This window comes from Neoarius graeffei, chromosome 28, assembly GCF_027579695.1.
Source record: "Neoarius graeffei isolate fNeoGra1 chromosome 28, fNeoGra1.pri, whole genome shotgun sequence".
Lineage (NCBI taxonomy): Eukaryota > Metazoa > Chordata > Actinopteri > Siluriformes > Ariidae > Neoarius > Neoarius graeffei.
In genome coordinates, this window is record NC_083596.1 from 11,676,152 (window position 1) to 11,696,710 (window position 20,559).

The 20,559-nt window shown below is 39.6% G+C and overlaps 1 protein-coding gene across 3 annotated transcripts in view; it reads left to right on the forward strand.

Annotated features, from left to right (window-relative positions):
• The first annotated feature begins 334 nt into the window (after positions 1–334).
• LOC132875350 (PH and SEC7 domain-containing protein 4) overlaps positions 335–20,559 on the forward strand; it is a 30,036-nt gene continuing 9,811 nt past the window's right edge. Inside the window, exons 1-14 of one of the 3 annotated variants that reach the window (XM_060912112.1) lie at positions 335–657; positions 4,572–4,636; positions 4,882–5,026; positions 8,116–8,664; positions 10,234–10,306; positions 11,921–13,058; positions 14,769–14,849; positions 14,949–15,120; positions 15,251–15,340; positions 15,647–15,690; positions 15,788–15,960; positions 16,060–16,130; positions 19,740–19,885; positions 19,976–20,120. In XM_060912112.1, the coding sequence (XP_060768095.1) occupies positions 8,173–8,664; positions 10,234–10,306; positions 11,921–13,058; positions 14,769–14,849; positions 14,949–15,120; positions 15,251–15,340; positions 15,647–15,690; positions 15,788–15,960; positions 16,060–16,130; positions 19,740–19,885; positions 19,976–20,120 (2,625 nt within the window). In that variant the 5' untranslated portion in view covers positions 335–657; positions 4,572–4,636; positions 4,882–5,026; positions 8,116–8,172. The remainder of the gene's footprint in view (positions 658–4,571; positions 4,637–4,881; positions 5,027–8,115; positions 8,665–10,233; positions 10,307–11,920; positions 13,059–14,768; positions 14,850–14,948; positions 15,121–15,250; positions 15,341–15,646; positions 15,691–15,787; positions 15,961–16,059; positions 16,131–19,739; positions 19,886–19,975; positions 20,121–20,559) is intronic. The other 2 variants (XM_060912113.1, XM_060912114.1) reach the window with 2 other exon arrangements.

Below are 20,559 nucleotides of genomic sequence, written 5' to 3' on the forward strand. Positions count from 1 at the left end.
GGCTAGAGATAATGAGATGAGATGAGATGAGATTAACCATAAGGTTAAGGTAATTGTGTTACCTACATTGCAAAACAAACAAGAAACCAAAACAACACAGCCATAACCAGTGAATCAGTCACGTGCCTCCCTCTAGTGGCAACCATTAGTGAAATTCAGAGTGGGCGTGGCTTCAGGTTGTTTTGCGACTTTAATAGGCGCGCCAATGTGGGCGTGTCCCAACCTGTATACAACCGTAATGAATCGAAGAGCCATCCAGTGGTCTTGTTCTGATACTTGTTTGGGATGGAGTTCAGGCACTAATACGTGGTTTAATACGGTAATGTGCAGCCAGGTGTTTTCTTTGATTCGTTGGATGTTTTCAGTTTATCTTATGCAGCTATCACTTTTTTCTTATCAAAACTCTTGGGCGGTTGTCAGAAGCGCCCTTGTGATGAAGATGAAGGCTTTGATCATGGATGGACAGAACAGTGAGTGTGTTTGACATCTGAGAGGCGTGTCAGGATACATTGTAGTGACCTGATGAGTGTTGCACTATGACTGAGAAGCATTCAAAACAAGGATCAGTGGCACATGGACTGTTCAGACCTTCTTGACATCTGCTGTGACTTTCTGGTTCTGCTTTTTTATGGAGTTTATGCTGATGTGTTGACTGACGTGAGTGGAAACTCTTCTAATTGCAATCTAATGTACTCTGCGATAAAAATCATTGTCAACCTATTTCTCAGTGATGACTGCACTTTGGGATTGTCAATTCAAGAAACACCGTTCCCACAATGTTCAATACAACATCAATATCAGGACACTAAGTTTGGGTTAATACTCCTTCTTCTGATCTTGACATTCATTCACTTAGTTTCAGTGAGTGTTTTATTCTGGTTAGGGTCAATTTCAAGTTTATTCACACAGTATATATTATGAGAAGAAAATTTAGTATATATAAGAATTTGCAAACAATCCATCTGTCTATTATCTGTAGCCACTTATCCTGTCCTACAGGGTCGCAGGCAAGCTGGAGCCTATCTCAGCTGACTATGGGTGAGAGGCGGGGTACACCCTGGACAAGTCGCCAGGTCATCGCAGGGCTAACACACCAGACAGCCATTCACACCTACGGTCAATTTAGAGCCACTAATTAGCCTAACCTGTATGCCTTTGGACTGTGGGGGAAACCGGAGCACCCAGAGAAAACCCACACAGACACGGGGAGAACATGCAAACTCCACACAGAAAGGCCCTCATCGGCCGCTGGGCTCGAACCCAGGACCTTCTTGCTGTGAGGCAACAGTACTAACCACTAAACCACCGTGCCGCCCTTGGAAACAATCCATCCAGCCATTTTGGCATGTCACTATAGTGATGTGGCCGCTCTGATGGCTTCAGCCATCAAAGTGTCGAGGGTACTGTACTGTAGGGTACTGGTTTCCTATTGCCTTCTACTGGATTATTATGGAGATTTTCTCCTTTCAACCATTCACATTCATACCTATGGACCATTTAGAGCCTCCAGTTATCCTAACCTGCATGTCTTCGGACTGTGGGAGAAACCGGAGCACCTGGAGGAAACTCACACAGACACTAGGAGAACGTTGCAAACAATAAATATCTCATCTCATTATCTCTAGCCGCTTTATCCTTCTACAGGGTCGCAGGCAAGCTGGAGCCTATCCCAGCTGACTATGGGCGAAAGGCGGGGTACACCCTGGACAAGTCGCCAGGTCATCACAGGGCTGACACGTAGACACAGACAACCATTCACACTCACACCTACGGTCAATTTAGAGTCACCAGTTAACCTAACCTGCATGTCTTTGGACTGTGGGGGAAACCGGAGCACCCGGAGGAAACCCACGTGGACACAGGGAGAACATGCAAACTCCACACAGAAAGGCCCTCGCCGGCCCTGGGGCTCGAATCCAGGACCTTCTTGCTGTGAGGCAACAGTACTAACCACTACACCACCGTGCCACCCTTGGAAACAATCCATCCAGCCATTTTGGCATGTCACTATAGTGATGTGGCCGCTCTGATGGCTTCAGCCATCAAAGTGTCAAGGGTACTGTACTGTAGGGTACTGGTTTCCTATTGCCTTCTACTGGATTATTATGGAGATTTTCTCCTTTCAACCATTCACATTCATACCTATGGACCATTTAGAGCCTCCAGTTAGCCTAACCTGCATGTCTTCGGACTGTGGGAGAAACCGGAGCACCTGGAGGAAACTCACACAGACACTAGGAGAACGTTGCAAACAATAATTAATTACTACAGTTATTGATGTGAGGTGTGTGTGTGTGGTTGTTGAACTAGTATAAACTTTTGTGTCAACAGCCACCCATGTCATATTATTTTTGTTAGAATAAGAGAACTATACAAATATATCCATCATCTGTAGCTGCTTATCCTGTACAGGGTTGCAAGCAAGCCGGAGCTTATCCCAGCTGACTATGGGCAAGAGGCGGGATACATCCTGGACAAGTTGCCAGATCATCGCAGGGTTGACACATGGAGACAAACAACCATTCACACTCACATTCACACCTATGGTCAATTTAGAGCCACCAATTAGCCTAACCTGCATATCTTTTGGACTGTGGGGGAAACCCATGCAGACACTGGGAGAACATGCAAACAATTGTGACTACAATTATTGATGTAAGGTGTGTGTGTGGTTGTTGAAATAGTATAACCTTTTGTGTCAACAGCCACCCATGTCATTAATTTTTTTTTTTGTTAGAACAAGAGAACTATACAAATATACATTGCAGCTAAATAAACTATACTTATTTACACACAACTCTGTGCGTACTTGCGCGAACACAAACACTGAGCCAATAACTTATAAAGAAAGGAAAAAGAAAGAAATGCTCATTGTTCATTTAAAATAAAATAGGGTCTTGGTGAATCCAAAGTCTATCCCAGTGTCCGTCACAGGGCACCATACACGCTCGCACACATTTACAGCTAATGTACACCGTACGTCTACTCATGTTGTTGAAACATGAGAGGAAACTGGCGTCTCAAGAACTCCACAGTAACCTGAGCTCAGGATTGCACCAGGTACCTGTGCCAAACTGATCTTGACATCCTCCCAATAAATTAGCCATTTCTCTGCAAACTTCTGTTGTGTAGTAATGCGAAACATAAATGCCAGCTTATTTAGCAGACGTTTAGACAATCCAAGTGTCCTTTTTTTGTGTGTAAGATCGGTCATGTCCTCATCAATGACATTGACGGCGTAAAATACGTCAGTAGCAGCAGGTATAAATGTGTTAGAATAAAGGCTAAGCCACCCTGTTTGAAAAACATAAACATCACTATCGGGTTTCATCTTCAGCATCCACATTGATTGATTATTTGTTGTTAACAAACTTGTAGAACTGATGTTCATAAGAAAATACACAGAATAATATAAAGAAGCAAGGCTGGGGCTGATTTTTTTTTTTTTTTTTTCTAGCCCAGACTAGATCCATGCAGCTTATTAGTGATAGTTTTCAACCCAGTAGAACCTTACTGACTTCATGCTTCACTGTTATTTAGTCACTGACCTTGTGATATTACTCAGTCCTATTAGTCTAATCACAGCACAGTGGTGTCATGGTTAGCACTGTTGCCTCACAGCAAGAAGGTCCTGGGCTTCAGCCCAGCGGCTGATGAGGGCCTTTCTGTGTGGAGTTTGCATGTCCTCCCCGTGTCTGTGTGGGTTTCCTCCACAGTCCAAAGACATACCGTACAGGTTAGGCTAATTGGTGGCTCTAAATTGACTGTAGGTGTGAATGGTTGTCTGTCTCTGTGTCAGCCCTGTGATAACCTGGCGATTTGTCCAGGGTGTACTCCGCCTCTTGCCCATAGTCAGCTGGGATAGGCTCCAGCTTACCCGCGACCCTGTAGGACAGGATAAGCGGCTACAGATAATGGATGGACGGATGGATATTAGTCTAATCACTGAACTACTGATGTTAGATCAACCATCACTGGTGACTAGATTGGATCATTGACTATGTTAAATTAGTTTTAATACTGATCCAAAGTTTCAGGACAGTATCCACACTGATACTGTTTTTCAGCATGAGGTCAGGACACTAATGTGTCATTCTGTTTTCTTGTTCTTGATGCAAGTATTGCAGCGTCATCGTAAAGTAAACCATGTGGTACAGCAACTGCATTTGTTTTGCGCAACATAAATGTTACAAGCATTTAGCCTTTTCCTTATTCTCAGTTCCCCATGAAGCAACGATTTATTACTGCTTCAAAATACCATTTTAAAAATAAACCTGTAAAATGAACAAAAAGTAATCCTTATTCTTATCATGTCTCGGTTCCTAGACATGAGATTACGTCATGTGAGATATCCATAGGCTTAAGCTTGACTCCACTGTTCTGCTGATGCACATGCCACACCACTAATGCCTGCTATTACACTGGCCCCAGACAGGACGTGTATTGAAATCGCAGAGCGAGCATTATAATATGTCAAGACGAGAATACAGACTGGTCTAAAAACTGACACATCAACTTGTTTGTCTGGCTGAGACATTGGCTGATCATTGTAACTCCTGTGTATTGTACAGGAAGAGTTGAGGTGAGCACCAGCAGGAAATAAAGTGGGGATGGACCCGGATGTGGGTTAGATATGGTGAGTTGAACATGAAGACTTGTTGCAGAATCTGTTTATGGGAGTGCCATAAATCATTTTTATTATTAACTAGCCAATAATAGTGCTTAAAAGTGATTTTTTTTTTTTTATTTTCAGTAGAGAGAAATCTAGATTCTGAGAATCTACTCATACACACATCCTCAATCCAACAGTATCTTAACCTTCATCTGCCACCCCATTTTTTTCTTTCTCTCGTTCTTTTACTCTGGTTGTTCTATTTGCAGCCAGGAAGTGGAACTATGCTTCTGTGACGCCTGCACAGAAAGTCATTGCAATGCACATCCGCTGTGCACATCTCAGAGAGGAGTAGGAAAAAAACCGGTGCTGCGTTATGGCCATTAACTGAAGTTAATTATAAGTTATTAAAAGGTGAGTCCAAGCCAAATTTTTTTTTTCCAATTACGGTCCTGTAACAGTATACAGAGTTATAGCATGTGGTGAATAGTAATCATTAGGTGTGTGTGAAATGTGTTGAATATGAGATGTCTGTCATATTGAGGAGACAAATGGTCATAAGTTGACTTAAAATATCCTTTCCATTAATATCTTGACTGACTTGGATTTCATGACTAGACTAATAGAGAGGATTGATCATTATTAGCATCACAGACAAATACAGGATGTCCTTTTCAACTCCTACGTCATTCAATTTCATTCTAATCAGAATTTTACATCAGTTTTAATCTACATATTTTGATGATATGGATTTTTGATATTATTTGTTGTTGTAATTGTCATTGTATTTACTTTGGCTTTATGTTTTAAGCCATGTGTACGGTCAAGTCATATGTACTTCAGTATTCAATGATACTAGGACGCGACATTCTGAGATGCATGCCGGCTAAGAGACGTGCTTATGTTGGCCTGGCACGTTTTTCTACATTCCTGTAGTTTCACTTCATTGTTGTTAGTATTTTGGTATTCAAATCACATGGGTTAGGTTTGGTTTTGCACTTTTAAAGTGTCATACCAATGTTTTACAGATTAGGTCCATGCAGTGGTTCTGGATACAAATGGATTTATTCATAAATTGTTCAAAGGAGCATTTACATAAGAAATGTAATATTTGTTAAAATCCAGTTAATTCAGAAAACCTGTTTATATCATACGAAATCTCGTGCATTTGTGTGTATATAATAAAATATAGTGTGTATGTATGTGTATAAGAACACACTAACAAATACCTCGAGTAATGAGCTTGAAATTGTAATGTGTTTTTACACACACACACTGTGTGTGTGTATATATAATATATACGTGTGTGTGTGTGTGTGTGTATATATATATATATATATATATATATATGGCGGCACGGTGGTGTAGTGGTTAGCGCTGTCGCCTCACAGCAAGAAGGTCCAGGTTTGAGCCCCATGGCCGGCGAGGGCCTTTCTGTGCGGAGTTTGCATGTTCTCCCCGTGTCCGCGTGGGTTTCCTCCGGGTGCTCCGGTTTCCCCCACAGTCCAAAGACATGCAGGTTAGCTTAACTGGTGACTCTAAATTGACCGTAGGTGTGAATGTGAGTGTGAATGGTTGTCTGTGTCTATGTGTCAGCCCTGTGATGACCTGGCGACTTGTCCAGGGTGTCCCCCGCCTTTCGCCCGTAGTCAGCTGGGATAGGCTCCAGCTTGCCTGCGACCCTGTAGAACAGGATAAAGCGGCTAGAGATAATTATATATATATATATATATATATATATATATATATATATATAAAATGCTGTGTGTATGTGTGTGTGTGTGTGTGTGTGTGTATGTATGTATGTGTATATATATATATATATATATATATATATATATATATATATATATATATATATATATATATAAAATGCGCACGTGTGTGTGTGTGTGTGTGTGTGTGTGTATAAAATAAAAATATCCGCGTGTGTGTGTGTGTATATATATATATATATATATATATATATATATATATATATATATATTATATATATACACACATACGTGTGTGTGTGTGTGTGTGTATATATATATATATATATATATATATATATATATATATATATATACACACACACACACGTGTGTGTGTATATATATAATATACACACGTGTGTGTGTGTGTGTGTGTATATATAAAATAAAAATATGCGCGTGTGTATTAAAAAAATATACACACGTGTGTGTGTGTGTGTGTATCATGTATACGTGTGTGTGTGTGTGTATATATATATATATATAATATACACACGTGTGTGTGTGTGTGTGTGTATATATATATATATATATATATAAAATACACACACGTGTGTGTGTGTGTGTGTGCGCATATATATATATATATATATATATATATATATATATATATATATATATATATAATATACACACACGTATGTGCGTTAAAGTATCTCTGTGGTAGCTGACTCACTACAGTGGCTGGAGCTTTAGCGTACACTGCACTTTCAAAGTTTAGTCATCATTTTGTTGTTTTCATCTCTCTCTGAGCTTTGCTTCTTAATGGAGTTTTGTGGGCGTGGCTAACTGTAACTCAGTTGCACGAAAACCATAGTTACAGAATTATGTTTGTATTTGGAATTGGGAATTTGTAGTTCAATTTGTCCTATGAAAGCATTTAAAGGCTACTTTGCAAAGAGATTTGAAAAATGAGGTCTAAAAGAGGGTCTGCTCAAAATGAGGGACTGCTATAGTTCTTGTATTAATTTATCTCAGGAGTAATAATTAAGTTATTCCACGAAATCAAGTCGTGCATGAGCTGATAGCCGACGAGGCACATAGCGCCGAGTTGGGTATAAGCCATGTACGACGAGATTGAGTGGAATAACTGATTTATTCTGTCCACATTGACTAACTGGATTTTGGGAAATGGAGCATTTTTTATTTTTTGCAAATTTGATAAATTTAAAAACTTTATACAAAATGTCCAATAAAATCATTTCTGCTTAGAATGTAAACAAACCGGCGAAATGACAGGCGCAATTTGTGAAAAATGCGATGATAATTCTTGAAAAAAAAAAAAAAATACGTCTTTACCATCAAATACTTTTATTCCATATTTTGTTGCTTTTTTTTGTATATTTGGGGGCTGTCTTCTTCTTCTTTCAGGTTTTTGTCAGTTGGCAAGCCAACTTTAAGGTGTATTACCACAACCGACTGGGCTGGAGTGTGGAACAGGAGATATTTGGGAGGGGTACTATATCCTTTTAGCTATTTCTCTTTCTTTTAAATACTTGATAATTTTTGGGGTTTTGTTTTCGAGTACAGTTATATTTCATCCTTGGTTGGTTCAGCAACACGCTCCGCCATTTTGTTTTTCTCTACTCGCGGTATATGAGCTGATAGCCTAGTAGTTAGAGTAATTAATCAGTGTGTGTGATTGCTCATATCCAGGGAATGTGGATAGAATAATTATGGATACTTTATATTTAAGAGATTTTTAGTGTCTGATTTACCAGCAACCACAACTAAATGTTTGTGCAGCCTACAGATGGACACATGACTTATGGTCATCACATAGAAGCAGTTGCCTGAGAAGCCATGGAGAGCGACCTCATTCTTTCTGCACAGCCTGCCTATCCAGAAGTGGTTGACTTTCCAGCAGATGAGCCATATTTGGAAGCCAAGCTGTACATAGAGAAGGTGGAGCAGGAGAATAACCAGTGCCAAGAAGAAAACCACAGAGACAGAACTCATGAACCATTGGCGACAGACGGTCCTGAACCCTTTGAACATGGGGTTTCCATTACAGTGTACCCTGTTAGGGTTCCCAGCATGCATTTCAACTGTGCTACAGTACAGTGGGATATGCCACAAACTCCTGCAGATGCTCCATCCCAAGACGCAGTATCAAGTGAAGTTGACTCGAGTTATGGATTGAGTATGGACTGGGTGGTTGATCCTCCATCCATAGAAATGCCTTTGTTAAACCAGGAGGAAATTATTGATCTGGCACCGGATGAAGAGCCTGGACAAACAGATGATGACGTGCAGCAAGGGCCAGCTATAAGTATAGAAGTCGACTCTTGCCAGGTATGTATAAGCAAAATTCTTGGCGGCCATCTTGGAAATGCTCCCGGACAGTTATTTCCAGTCATACACGATCAGGTCCCTGTTTACTTTATTAGGGAGCAACCCATAAATCTGTAACACATTAACAAAAAGACATTTTAAACTTGGATTCAAAATCACTGTTCAAATCTGAGAAATGTTGTAGTAAATAACTCTCGTTTCATGGTGGCATAACAAACTTTTTTTTTTTTTTCTCTCAGGTTAATGTGCACACACACTTCTAATGACACTAACTTAATTTATGGCTGTTTCTATGCTAATTGATTGCCAGAGCAAAGAAAGGAGGCTTGATACCAAATGGCTTCCTACTCCCTAATGGGATCAATAAAGTTTTATCTATTCTAATCTAATCTTTTACGCTCTGTGTAGTGCACTATATGGCTAACGTGAACCCATGTGTGTCACTATCTCCATCCAAAATCAGATAGTTTGGCTGTTACTGATTTTAGTACAATTCAGAAATATTCATCTTGATTTAGTTTTAAGATGAAGTGAAAGATATGTTAGTCATATATCAGCCAGAGTGCTGCTTTTAAAAAGACTGTTATGGATTGTTTTCACAGATACGACCATGTAGTTAAGACAGCAAGCCTTATTTTCTCTGTATTTTACTAAGAAGGCAATTGGCTTTTTTGCTATTTAAGGACTCCTGAAGTAAAGATGCCATTTTGAGCATTAACACTCTTGCCCCATTCATATTTAAAGCAAGGCCTGTCTTGACTCCATACCATCTCTGGTGCTAGTTAAACAGGAAGGGTTGTGTGGTTTGGCAAGTAGAACAGTACCTCTCTATATGAGTGCGGGTGAGGCGGTTTGATGAAAGGTGAAATTGTTTCCATGTATACTTACTGCCTACGGTTGAGTACAGAAGTTTTCAATTCCCATGGGTTTGGCATTTTTCTAACAAGCATCCATTTTTTTTTCTCGCCAAAAATAATGGGCATGTCCTGCAAAGGAGAAAAAAACCCAATCCAAAATATGAGAAACTCAAGAGAACATTATGTTGGAAAGACATTTTTCCATTGATCTCTTGCTTCTCAGACCTGATTTAGTGAAGGCAAAGGTATAACAGATATGTCCAGAAGAATGGGCAAAATCTTGAATATTACAAATGTGAGGATCCAAAGGCTGTTCAGAGGATTAAAAAAAAAAAAAGTTATAAAAGCAAAGGGTGAGCAAATACAGTGTTAAGAGAATATTTGCATCTCATTTTTAAAAAGGAGATGCGAACTTTGGAATGATTTTTATGTACTGTACACATTTTGACATACTATTGAACCACGCAGTTATGGCTATAGATTGTTTCCGTCTCATCTGGTGGGTGTACAAACTTTTGCACTCAACTGTAAATTGCTCATTGTAAATAACTTGAGTATACATTTGCCAATGATGTAGTCTCTGTTGTATGTATGATCATTGTATATTGTATTTGAACGTATAGAAATTATATTATAGTAGAAAACCTAATGATCATCCATCACTCGTAGAATTTAAGCACTATGCATTTCTCCATGTTTTTTATCCTCACAGTTGGATGATGCACACACAGACGTGAATGTTTGTGAGACGCCATCAAACGAAGATGACCAGACACCATTTACAGGTAAACGTGCATCTTTATTTATTAAATACCTCATACATCACTGTCAATTTGTTAAATATACTGATGACATTATATACATTTTCCGTAGCAATTCCGAGTAAAGTGTCCATCAGTGGTGAATGCTGGCCTTTTATTTTTACACTCTTGCTATGTGACTTGCAACATCACATCCTGTTTTATTTATGTCTACCTGGAGGCATAAATGCACCCACTATAAATTTCCATTTAACTTTCTGTTGAAGGGCAGGGAGGGAGATTCATCACAATATTACACATACATTTAACCTTTTAACAGCGGTTCTGTCTTTAGTGCCTCTGAGTTTATATCTATACAGGGTTTGTATACATATTTTTAAAAATGCTTGACGTTTAAGGTTATATTTTTATATTTATATAAGGTTTAAAAGATGCTTATTTTGAACAGACACATGGAGAATGCTTGGTTTTTCTAAAGAATTTTGAAGTAAATTATAAACTAGCAGCTTGCACAATGTTAGCTAGCTAGCTAGCAGAATTTTAAATATTTTTAAATCCTTCCAGTCAGGAATTTAATTGCTACCTTTTCTTTAAACTCCCAATTTAGGCATTTGGAAGAAATAAAAAAAAAAAAATAGGAATAAATACACAGTGAATTTAAGAATTTAACCAGGTATGCTAGTTAGCCTGCAATATTTCAACATGTTCTAACATTATTACTAAGAAGTATGAACATTTAACTCCGAGATAAAAATATAGCTGCTGCCTTTTCTTTAAACCCCCTCATTTAGATATTGGGAGATATGATAACTGGATAAATGAAGAATGAAATGAACAATTTAATAAAATATATGGTTTTAACAATTTAATAAAATGCATGGTTAGCTACATGGTTTAGCTAACCAGCAGTACAAAACATTATGCAAATGCTATGCCATTTGTAAGTGCGTAACCTGTTGCTCTTGAAATTTTGACGTCATTAAAAAGCTTATAGCTTTTGTCAAAAGTTTGAGTCAAATTTGTTTTCTGAGTCCAAATGACCTATTATTTTATGTCAAAGAATCATTACCTTGCTGCAAGACATTTTGTCATATAGGACTAGTGTTGTAGTCATGACCAAGCCCAAAGTGTATGGAGACTGAGACAAGACCAAGACTTTGAGGGGTTGAGATCAAGTCAAGACCAAGACCAAGGCAGGGCAAGACCGAGTTGAATCAAGACCAGGACCAGACTAGTGGGTGTGAAGGGGGTGGAGAGGGGTGACAGCCGTTAACAGGAAGAAAATTTTCAAATTAGCAATGAGTCACGTTTGAAGCAGGAAATTTTACATCCAATCACAGTAACGACGTTAGCAAATAAATCCGACACTGCATAGGCAATTTATCGAAATCCCTTCAGTTGTGGTCTTGACCGGTCTTGAAATAAAATCCAGAGTCCTCCATGTCTGAGACCAAGACAAGATTGAGTAAATATGCTGTCGAGTCCGAGACAAGACCAAGAACTTCAAAAAGTGGTCTTGAGACCTGTCTCAAGTACTACAACACTACATAGGACTGATAAGACTGTCAAAATTCGTGAATAACTCAATGTCTGTGCATATCAGTTCTCTTAAATTCCTGTACTCTAACCTCTTTTCAGAGACCTCACAGATGTCAGAAGCGAATGATGATCGTGGATTAGAGGATGATGAGAAAAACAGTGATGACATAGGAAGCCCTCTCTGCATAGAGAACCCTGAGATCCAGCCAGTTCCCGAGGGTGTAGAAGAGCTTGAGGAGGATTCCGTAAAACCAGGGAACATTGTGCTTTTGACTGAACCAGAGCAAGGACTTGGAGATGTGGGAGAAGCAAAAGAGGGTATCAATATAATCACAACGACACCTTGTGAGGAGGACTGCAGTACAATGCCACAGTCAGAAACAAATGACCCAGTCCTAGAACTGGATTCAAAACAAAGTGAGGAACCTGGTCTAATCCAAGAGTCAGATCCACCACAACCAGAAGTACCATCTGATTTGGTCTGCGATTCTGTAGAGGCAGTAGAGACTGAAGACTCTGAAAATGTGGAGTTGACTATAATTGCTAATGATGCAACACTGGAGTTAGAAAATGCAGAAACATTTGTGGAGATGCAAGAATCTGGACTGGAAGTCAAGCAAGAGGAACCAACTTGTGAAGAGCAGATCAAAAGTACAGTGGAAGTGGAACTTCATGGACACAAAGAACAATTAATACAACAGTCAGAATGTTCAGACAAGTTGGTAAACTCGGAAGATTCAAAACAAGAACTTTCACTTGACGAAGAACCTTCAGAAGGGTCAAAGCAATCAGATTCTAATGAAACCGAACCTTCAGACCAGGCAAGTCAGACAGAATATACAGTTGATGTAGAAGCAAGTCAAACAGAAAGTCCCAGTGAAACAGAACTCTTGGACCAGTCAGAAAGGTCTGCTGAAACAGAAACATCACAACTCTCAGAATCGAAGGACGGTAAAGAAACCAATCAACTAGACAAGTTCCAGCAAACCGAGCAGGAAAACCACACCAACTCTGAGCAACAACATGACCAAGACAGTATAAGGCAAGCTGAAGCCATATCATCTGAGCATGTGCATGTTGCAGAGAAACAAGAAGAGGAATCTGTAGAACCTACGGTTCCCTGTAAGAATGGAAATGTAGAAGTCGTGGACAGAGAGGAAGCTTGTAAACTTGCAGAGAGACTTTACAGGCTTGACAATGTTCAGCGTACAGATGTGGTCCGACATCTGGACAAAGAGTGAGTTGTTGTTGTTGTTGTTGTTGTTATTATTAAACAAGTTTGCATCCCCTGTAGTTTATGAATGGGGGGGGGGGAAGAAAAGTATAAACATACTTGGTATAACTATACCCAAAAATGTAAAGATGTTTTGCCATGACCCTCTCAGTTTCTAGGAGTGTTGTAGTCGAGTCACTAAACCTCGAGTCCCCAGTGTTCAAGTCCAAGTCATTAAAAAAAATTTCACGTCAAATCCACTATTGATCCGAGTCGAGTCCGAGAACAAGACTCCAATCGCACCATTTGACGATGGCTGTTGCTGTCTTTATGTGAAACCGTCTCTACTATGGTGTTGGACTAATGTTACTGCTCAACTGCCCCATTTTATTTAATAGGCTACAGATAAAAAGCTTGTTCATCGCTCAGCAAGTCCTGCCCACTATCAACAGGGTAAATAACATGAGAGGGTTAACACTAGCGAGTTCATCGCTCAGCAAGCAAGCGTCACTATCAACAGGGCAATGAACATAGCGTGTCACTTCCTTCTCTGAGTGGAGTCTTGCCAAATGACAATTGAAGTTTAAGCTTGTCCCTATCATCTCCTCGATAGTTCTTCTACATATGGAACACATAGCAGTCTATTTTTTTCCTCCCCCCCACTGCACGAGAAGTCTGTATAAGCAAAGCGGACAATCCTAGGGGCGTCTCTCAGGCATTTTAGTGCCATTAATGTCAGTTTGTTCCTGAACATGATGTATGAACAGGTGAATGTGCATTCTTTTGGATGAAATTAGAATAAAAATTAATGTAGATATAAATATGCCAAATTATTATGGCATCTTGTAAAAAATAAAGAAAAAAAATCAGAGTCCTCGCTTATCTCCAGTTTACAAACCCGAATGCAGTTAATGCACGAGTCCGAGTCATCAGTGCTCAAGTCAAGTCATGAGTCCTTAAAATTAGGGCACGAGTCAGACTCCTGTCCGAGTCCTGGACTTGAGTACTACAAGCCTGGTTTTTAGACCTAAACTGAAGAAGGTAGTGGGACTCTTGATTGGCGCAACTGAAAAGTGTTTGTGAGGAGATATTATTAGGAGATTGCATGTTCGAATCCTGGTGATGCCACAGTCATCCATTTCCAGGAGTCCAAGATGGTGGGAGGGATGGTGTTACTTGCTCCCTTGTTAGTCACAGCCAAATTAGCCAATCACGAGTATCTGTGAACTCATGTATGAGGAAGAGGGCAGAGTGCACTTTCCTCTAAGTGTGTTCAGCTGTACACTGAGAAGCAGTAATGGCTGGCGTTATGTATCTTGAAGGAAGCATGTTCTAACCCTCACCCTCTCTGATTGGTAGCTGAGTAGAAATTGGCAAATGAATAAATTGGGAGAAAATGGGGTAAAAAAAAAAAAAAGCCTGGCATATGGCAAAATTAAACCGAAAAAATCAGGTAGGATGTGTTGATGGTGGCTAAAGGGGGCAGATATTATAATCAAAAAGATGCAAAAGCTATTCATAGCATAAGAAAACTGTTAGAGGCGGTTATGAAGGAAAATGGATATGCGTGTTATTAGAGAATATTTATATCTTATTCAGATAAGGAGATGAAAATTAATTAATCTTAGTACACTGTTAATACGCTATTTATTTTGTCCTTAAGGTATATAAACTTCTACATTTGACTATACATATAATTGAAAAAACTATATGCTTTTTTTTTTTTAATATTAGCAATGAGTTCAGTCGTGCTGTTGGGGAGGAGTACCTTAAGTTCTTTGACTTCACTGACCAAAGCTTGGACGAAGCTCTTCGGTGAGATGATCCAGGAATTCCAGGAATATAGTATTTAGTTAATTAAAAAAAAAGAGAGTTTCAGTGTAGTATCCTTATCTGTTTTTATTAATTTTCTAGGTGTTTTCTGAAGGAAGTGGTTCTGATCGGTGAGACTCAGGAGCGAGAGCGAGTGCTCGATCATTTCTCCAGACGTTACCAGCAGTGCAACCCTGAGACATTCTCCTCAGCTGGAGCCGTGCTCACACTCACATGTGCTGTCATGTTGCTCAACACAGACCTGCATGGACAGGTACGTTCCATTTCCACTTAATAGCAAGGATCCAGAATTAGATTATGGGCTTAAAATATTGCTGCTTCTGTTGTGTACACACCAGTTCCTAATTCGGTGCAAGTCAATAAAATGTCCTCCTTCTAATCAGAATGTTGGGAAGGCCATGTCCCTGGCTGTCTTTGTGTCGAACCTGGATGGGATGAATGAAGGAGAAAATTTCAGTAAAGACCTGCTGAAGGTGAGAGGAGTACTGCAAATCATTTTAAACCCCTAGTGGACATGGAATTGAGTGCAAAAGTTTGTATACCCTTAGGACATTTTACAAATGATGTTTGCTTGGGGCAAAAACTTCTGCACTCATCTGTCAAAATACTTTTTGTGAACTTTTAAGTGCTCTTGGATCTGTTCTGTGTGTCGTTAATTTGCAATGCTAATTTTTTTTTTTAATGCATGCCAGAGCAACTTTTTAATTTTTATTCCACAAATCTTCAGAAAAAAAAGTATATTTTTCTCCACTGATTAATTCTTCAATAATATCTTCCAGACTCTTTATAACTCAATCAAGAATCACCAGCTTGAGTGGGCAGTGTGAGTCCATCTTTGATTACTGTTTTATTCATTTCTTGCCTTGAGTTATATTTCCTCTGCCTTCTAATCCTCTATTTTCCTTTGTATTTTCATCTAGAGAAGAGAAGGAATTGCTGACCTCTATAACCTTGGAGCAGGACGTGGATCTGGATGCATCTCTTCGCTCGAAAAGTAACCCCTTCCAGGATCTTGCTCATGACAAAAAGGCCACCGTGTTCCAGAAAGGTTTCCTGAAGCGAAAAGCGCATGCAGACATAGATGGCAAGCGGAGTAAGTGATCGTGTTTCCTTTTAGCTTGAAGTTGACTTGTGGTTTTAATGTTTCATGTGACTTTAAAAAAAAAAATAAAAAATTTCCTCTGTGTGGCAGCTCCATGGGGAAAGAGGAGTTGGAAGACCTTTTATGCAGTGCTTAAGGGAATGGTGCTCTATTTACAGAAGGTAAGGGGTTTTTTTGTGGAAATGTGAATTTATAAAGTCATATATTTTAAGCCAGTAGTTCTCACAACATGTTCGACGAACCTCCATGGAGCCTTACTATATAAAAGCAAGCATTAAAAATGATTTGATCTTGTGTTTTATGTGGGTTTCCTCTGGGTTCTCTTGTTTCTCCCCCACCTTACCAATGCTGTGCGAACATCATCCTGAGAACACCATCTCATTCTCTTTTCTTGGCCTTGGTGAACGTATTGGATAGATTTCAGAGTTTTGGGTTCAGGTTGTTACCCAGTTTTCTGGATCCGTTGTGTATGATTGCACCAATGGTGGTCCTATGGTCTAATTACTGTATATACCTTTACAGTGTTTTTAAAAGTAAACAGCAATTACTCTTCCAGGTGAAATATGCATACCAAAGGTAAAAATATGTACTGTTGAGAACACTACATCATGACAAGCCATAATGCAGGATCGAATATACTCCATGGAGAGACGTCATTTGGCTGGCTTTCACAAATAATTAATTGCGGAGGTTGTTGTAACAGCTGGGCAAACTCTATGGACAAATACACTATGAAATCAAGATCTGTGGTTGATCATAAGAAATGTGATGTGCCCAAGCTAATTACAGGAAAAGTCTGGGATTTATTTATTTATTTTTAACAAGAGTGCTCTGAGAACACAGTATCCCGCTGGCAACTATACCAGAACTCTGGTAAGATGCGACTGAATTGAATGAAATTGCAATATACCTATTATCGACATATAACGAAGAATCCTGCCAAATTTTGTGAAATTCCTCCAAAAATTGTGAGAGGAGTTGATTTCAGAAGGTGAGTACCCTTCCCAGGACAGATGGCTGGGTGGATGGACGGACGGACATCGCCACAACATAATCCCCCTTTGGGCCTTTCGGCCAGTGGGGGATAAAAACTGGACCCTATTTTCCCATGTCTTTGGGTCCAAATACTTACTCAGGACAAAAATTATTGTAATCAGTCCAGTATGGCGTTAGAACGCTATAACCGGTGACCACAAAATAGCTATACAATGTAATTCTACGGGTGAAACATCAAAAAATAGCCCCATGTCATAATTGATTACAGGCACTGAATGGGGTGCTGTGTCAGAGTTTCTTTACAGTTACTGAAGTAGCGATCTCTGTAAGACTCTAAATACAGAAAAACCTATGAATGAGTCAAAATCCCTCCTGTGCCAGTACATGATCTTCCCAGGCAGTCTCCTGTTCCAGCTACTAACCAGGCACTTGGCGCACTGGATGGTGCCGATCTCCATTTCTAAGCCCTCAGCCTCTAACCTATTACGTAGCTAGAGTTATTGGGGGGGCTCGTCCTTTGGTAATTGCCAAAGTTTGACTCCCTCCTACTCACATCTGTATTGTGGCATGCCTCGCCAGATGGCAGTAGGTACTAGGAATGAGTAGGTGTGCCCAAACTTTTGACTAGTACTGTATGTAGTCGGCACTTATGCTGTTTTCAACTAAAGATTGTGTTTGTAACTCGTAATTTCCAACCTCCAACTAGTAAAAAACGGTGGCGAATTTGCTCACTTTACTTAAGCCAAACAGAGTTCTACGACCTAATATTAACGATAACCTGCGCCTATCAAGACCCAAGTTTAGCACTAAGACCTATGGTTCTCACACATTTTCCATATGTGCGCCTATGTTGTGGAATGATTTACCACTATCTATAAGAAACAGTCCATCCATTGACACTTTTTTTTTTTTTTTAAAAGGAAAACTTAAGACATTCCTTTTTGATGCATAAATTGCTTTTCTTTGTGATAATTTTTTTTAATTGATCTTATTTTATATTACTATCACTATTCAATTTGCCATGTTATGAGCCTGACATCATGACGCCAGGCTCTTAACCTGTGATAATTCTTAATTATTATATCCACATTCACTGGATTTGACCAATCACGCACTCTGAATGGCTACTCTACTACTAGGATATCAGCTCATATACCATGAGTAGAGAAAAACAAAATGGCGGAGCGTGTTGCTGAAGCAGCCGAGAATTAAATAAAAACTCTACTCGAAAACAAAACCCCCAGGAATCCCAAAAAAAACGCAACAAAATGTCATTTTGAATGGAAGTATTTAATGGAAAAACATTTTTTTTTTTTTTCAAGAATTATTATAGCATTTTTCACAAATTGCTACCGTCATTTCACCGGTTTGTTTACATTCTAAGCGGAAATTATTTTGTCGGACGTTTTATATAAAGTTTATATTTATCGAATTTACAATAAGAATAAAAATGCTCGGTTTCTCAAAATCCAGTGAATGTGGATACAATAAAACAGTTATTCCACTCAATCTCATTGTACATGGCTTATAGCCAACTCGGCGCTATGCGCTTCATCGGCTATCAGTTCATGTACGACTCGATTTTATGGAATATCTGTTAAATATTTTTCTTATATTGTAAGAGCATTGAGCATTATTTTATGTAATGTGCTTTTAATAATAATATAAGAAAACATCCCCTTGACTTGGAATTCCTAATTGGGAATTTGGAATGGTCTCCTCAAACCTGAGTTCAGCAAATGACATCAAATCAACATGTCTGTTCACAGCATGATCAGTAAACAAAGTAGCATCTCTTACCTTATACTGTATCATCTCATTATCTGTAGCCGCTTTATCCTGCTCTACAGGGTCACAGGCAAGCTGGAGCCTATCCCAGCTGACTACGGGTGAAAGGCGGGGTACACCCTAGACAAGTCGCCAGGTCATCACAGGGCTGACACATAGACACAGACAACCATTCACACCTACAGTCAATTTAGAGTCACCAGTTAACCTAACCTGCATGTCTTTGGACTGTGGGGGAAACCGGAGCAAACCCACGCGGACACGGGGAGAACATGCAAACTCCACACAGAAAGGCCCTCGTCGGCCACGAGGCTCGAACCCGGACCTTCTTGCTGTGAGGCGACAGCGCTAACCACTACACCACCGTGCCGCATACTGTATTATACAGAGTTATATAGTATATACAAGTATTTGATTTAGATCAATCAACATACAAATACATTCATTTAAGTCTGTAACAGTTTATAGATTGATTATACAGTTCCATCTTTTGAGGAGGGGAAAAAATAAATATAAACCACTCATCACAGCTAGCTTTCTAGCTTGTCAAAAGACAAATGGTGGGGAGAAGACTTGCTGTATTTCACTTTAAAAATCCATCCATCCATTATCTGTAGCTGCTTATCCTGTGCAGGGTCGCAGTCAAGCTGGAGTCTATGGGTGAGAGGTGGGGTACACCCTGGACAAGTTGCCAGATCATCGCAGGGCTGATACATGGAGATAACCATTCACACCTACAGTCAATTTAGAGCCACCAATTAACCTAAACCTGCATGTCTTTGGATTGTGGGGGAAACTGGAGCACTCGGAGGAGAACATGCAAACTCCACACAGAAAGGCCCCCGTTGGCCACTGGGCTCGAACCCAGAACCTTCTTGCTGTGAGGGGACAGTGCTAACTACTATACCACCGTGCCGCTGCTTTAAAATATCATTGTTTAAAATATACAGACCGTTCTAATGAGTGTATCTGTTTCTATCTTTTAGGATGAATACCGGAAGGACTGGCAAAGTTCTGAGGAGGTGCTCAGTGTCCATCATGCTCTGGCAGAAAGAGCAGAGGACTACACCAAACGGCCTCACGTATTCCGCCTGCAGACCGCAGATTGGAGGGTCTTCCTGTTTGAAGCGCAGTAAGCATGTTGGCTCAAATACTAGTGAGAATCTTATCTACATCACCACCACTACAGTTTTGTTAGACATCACATTTTCTCATGTTCTAGATCTACAGAGCAAATGAACTCGTGGATCGGCCGAATCAACCTGGTATCTGCTCTGTACTCGTCTCCTCCATTTCCTGCTGCTGTTGGCTCTCAGAGGAAGTTCTGCAGACCCATCCTACCTGCAACGCAGTCTGCACTCACTCTGGTAGTCAAACTTTTTAAAGCTTCCATCATTTTATCAGTCATTTTATTTTCATGATTAGTTTTACACTGTAATAGAAAGCACTTTTGCTAAACTACTAAAGAAAAGGTTTAAAATCACAGGTTTATGTAATTGCGCTTGTTCTAATGCATTATCATTTGTAGAGTAAAATTTGTATGGTGGACATTCTGCATAATCTAAGGCTAATACTAATTTAAAAAAAACCAGAACAAAGATATGTTAGTTAAAAAGGAAAAGAAAATGATCATTGATGTGGCCAGTTTTCATTTATTTAACATTTATGGAAGGAGTCTCCAGTGTCGAGTCTTTCCCATGGTGGAAAACCATTACAAAATCTTTAGGTCAGAGGACTTGGCATTTTCCAGTTTCTTGGTAACAAGTTGCGTTTTTTCTTTCTTTCTGATAATAAGAGAGAGACTTA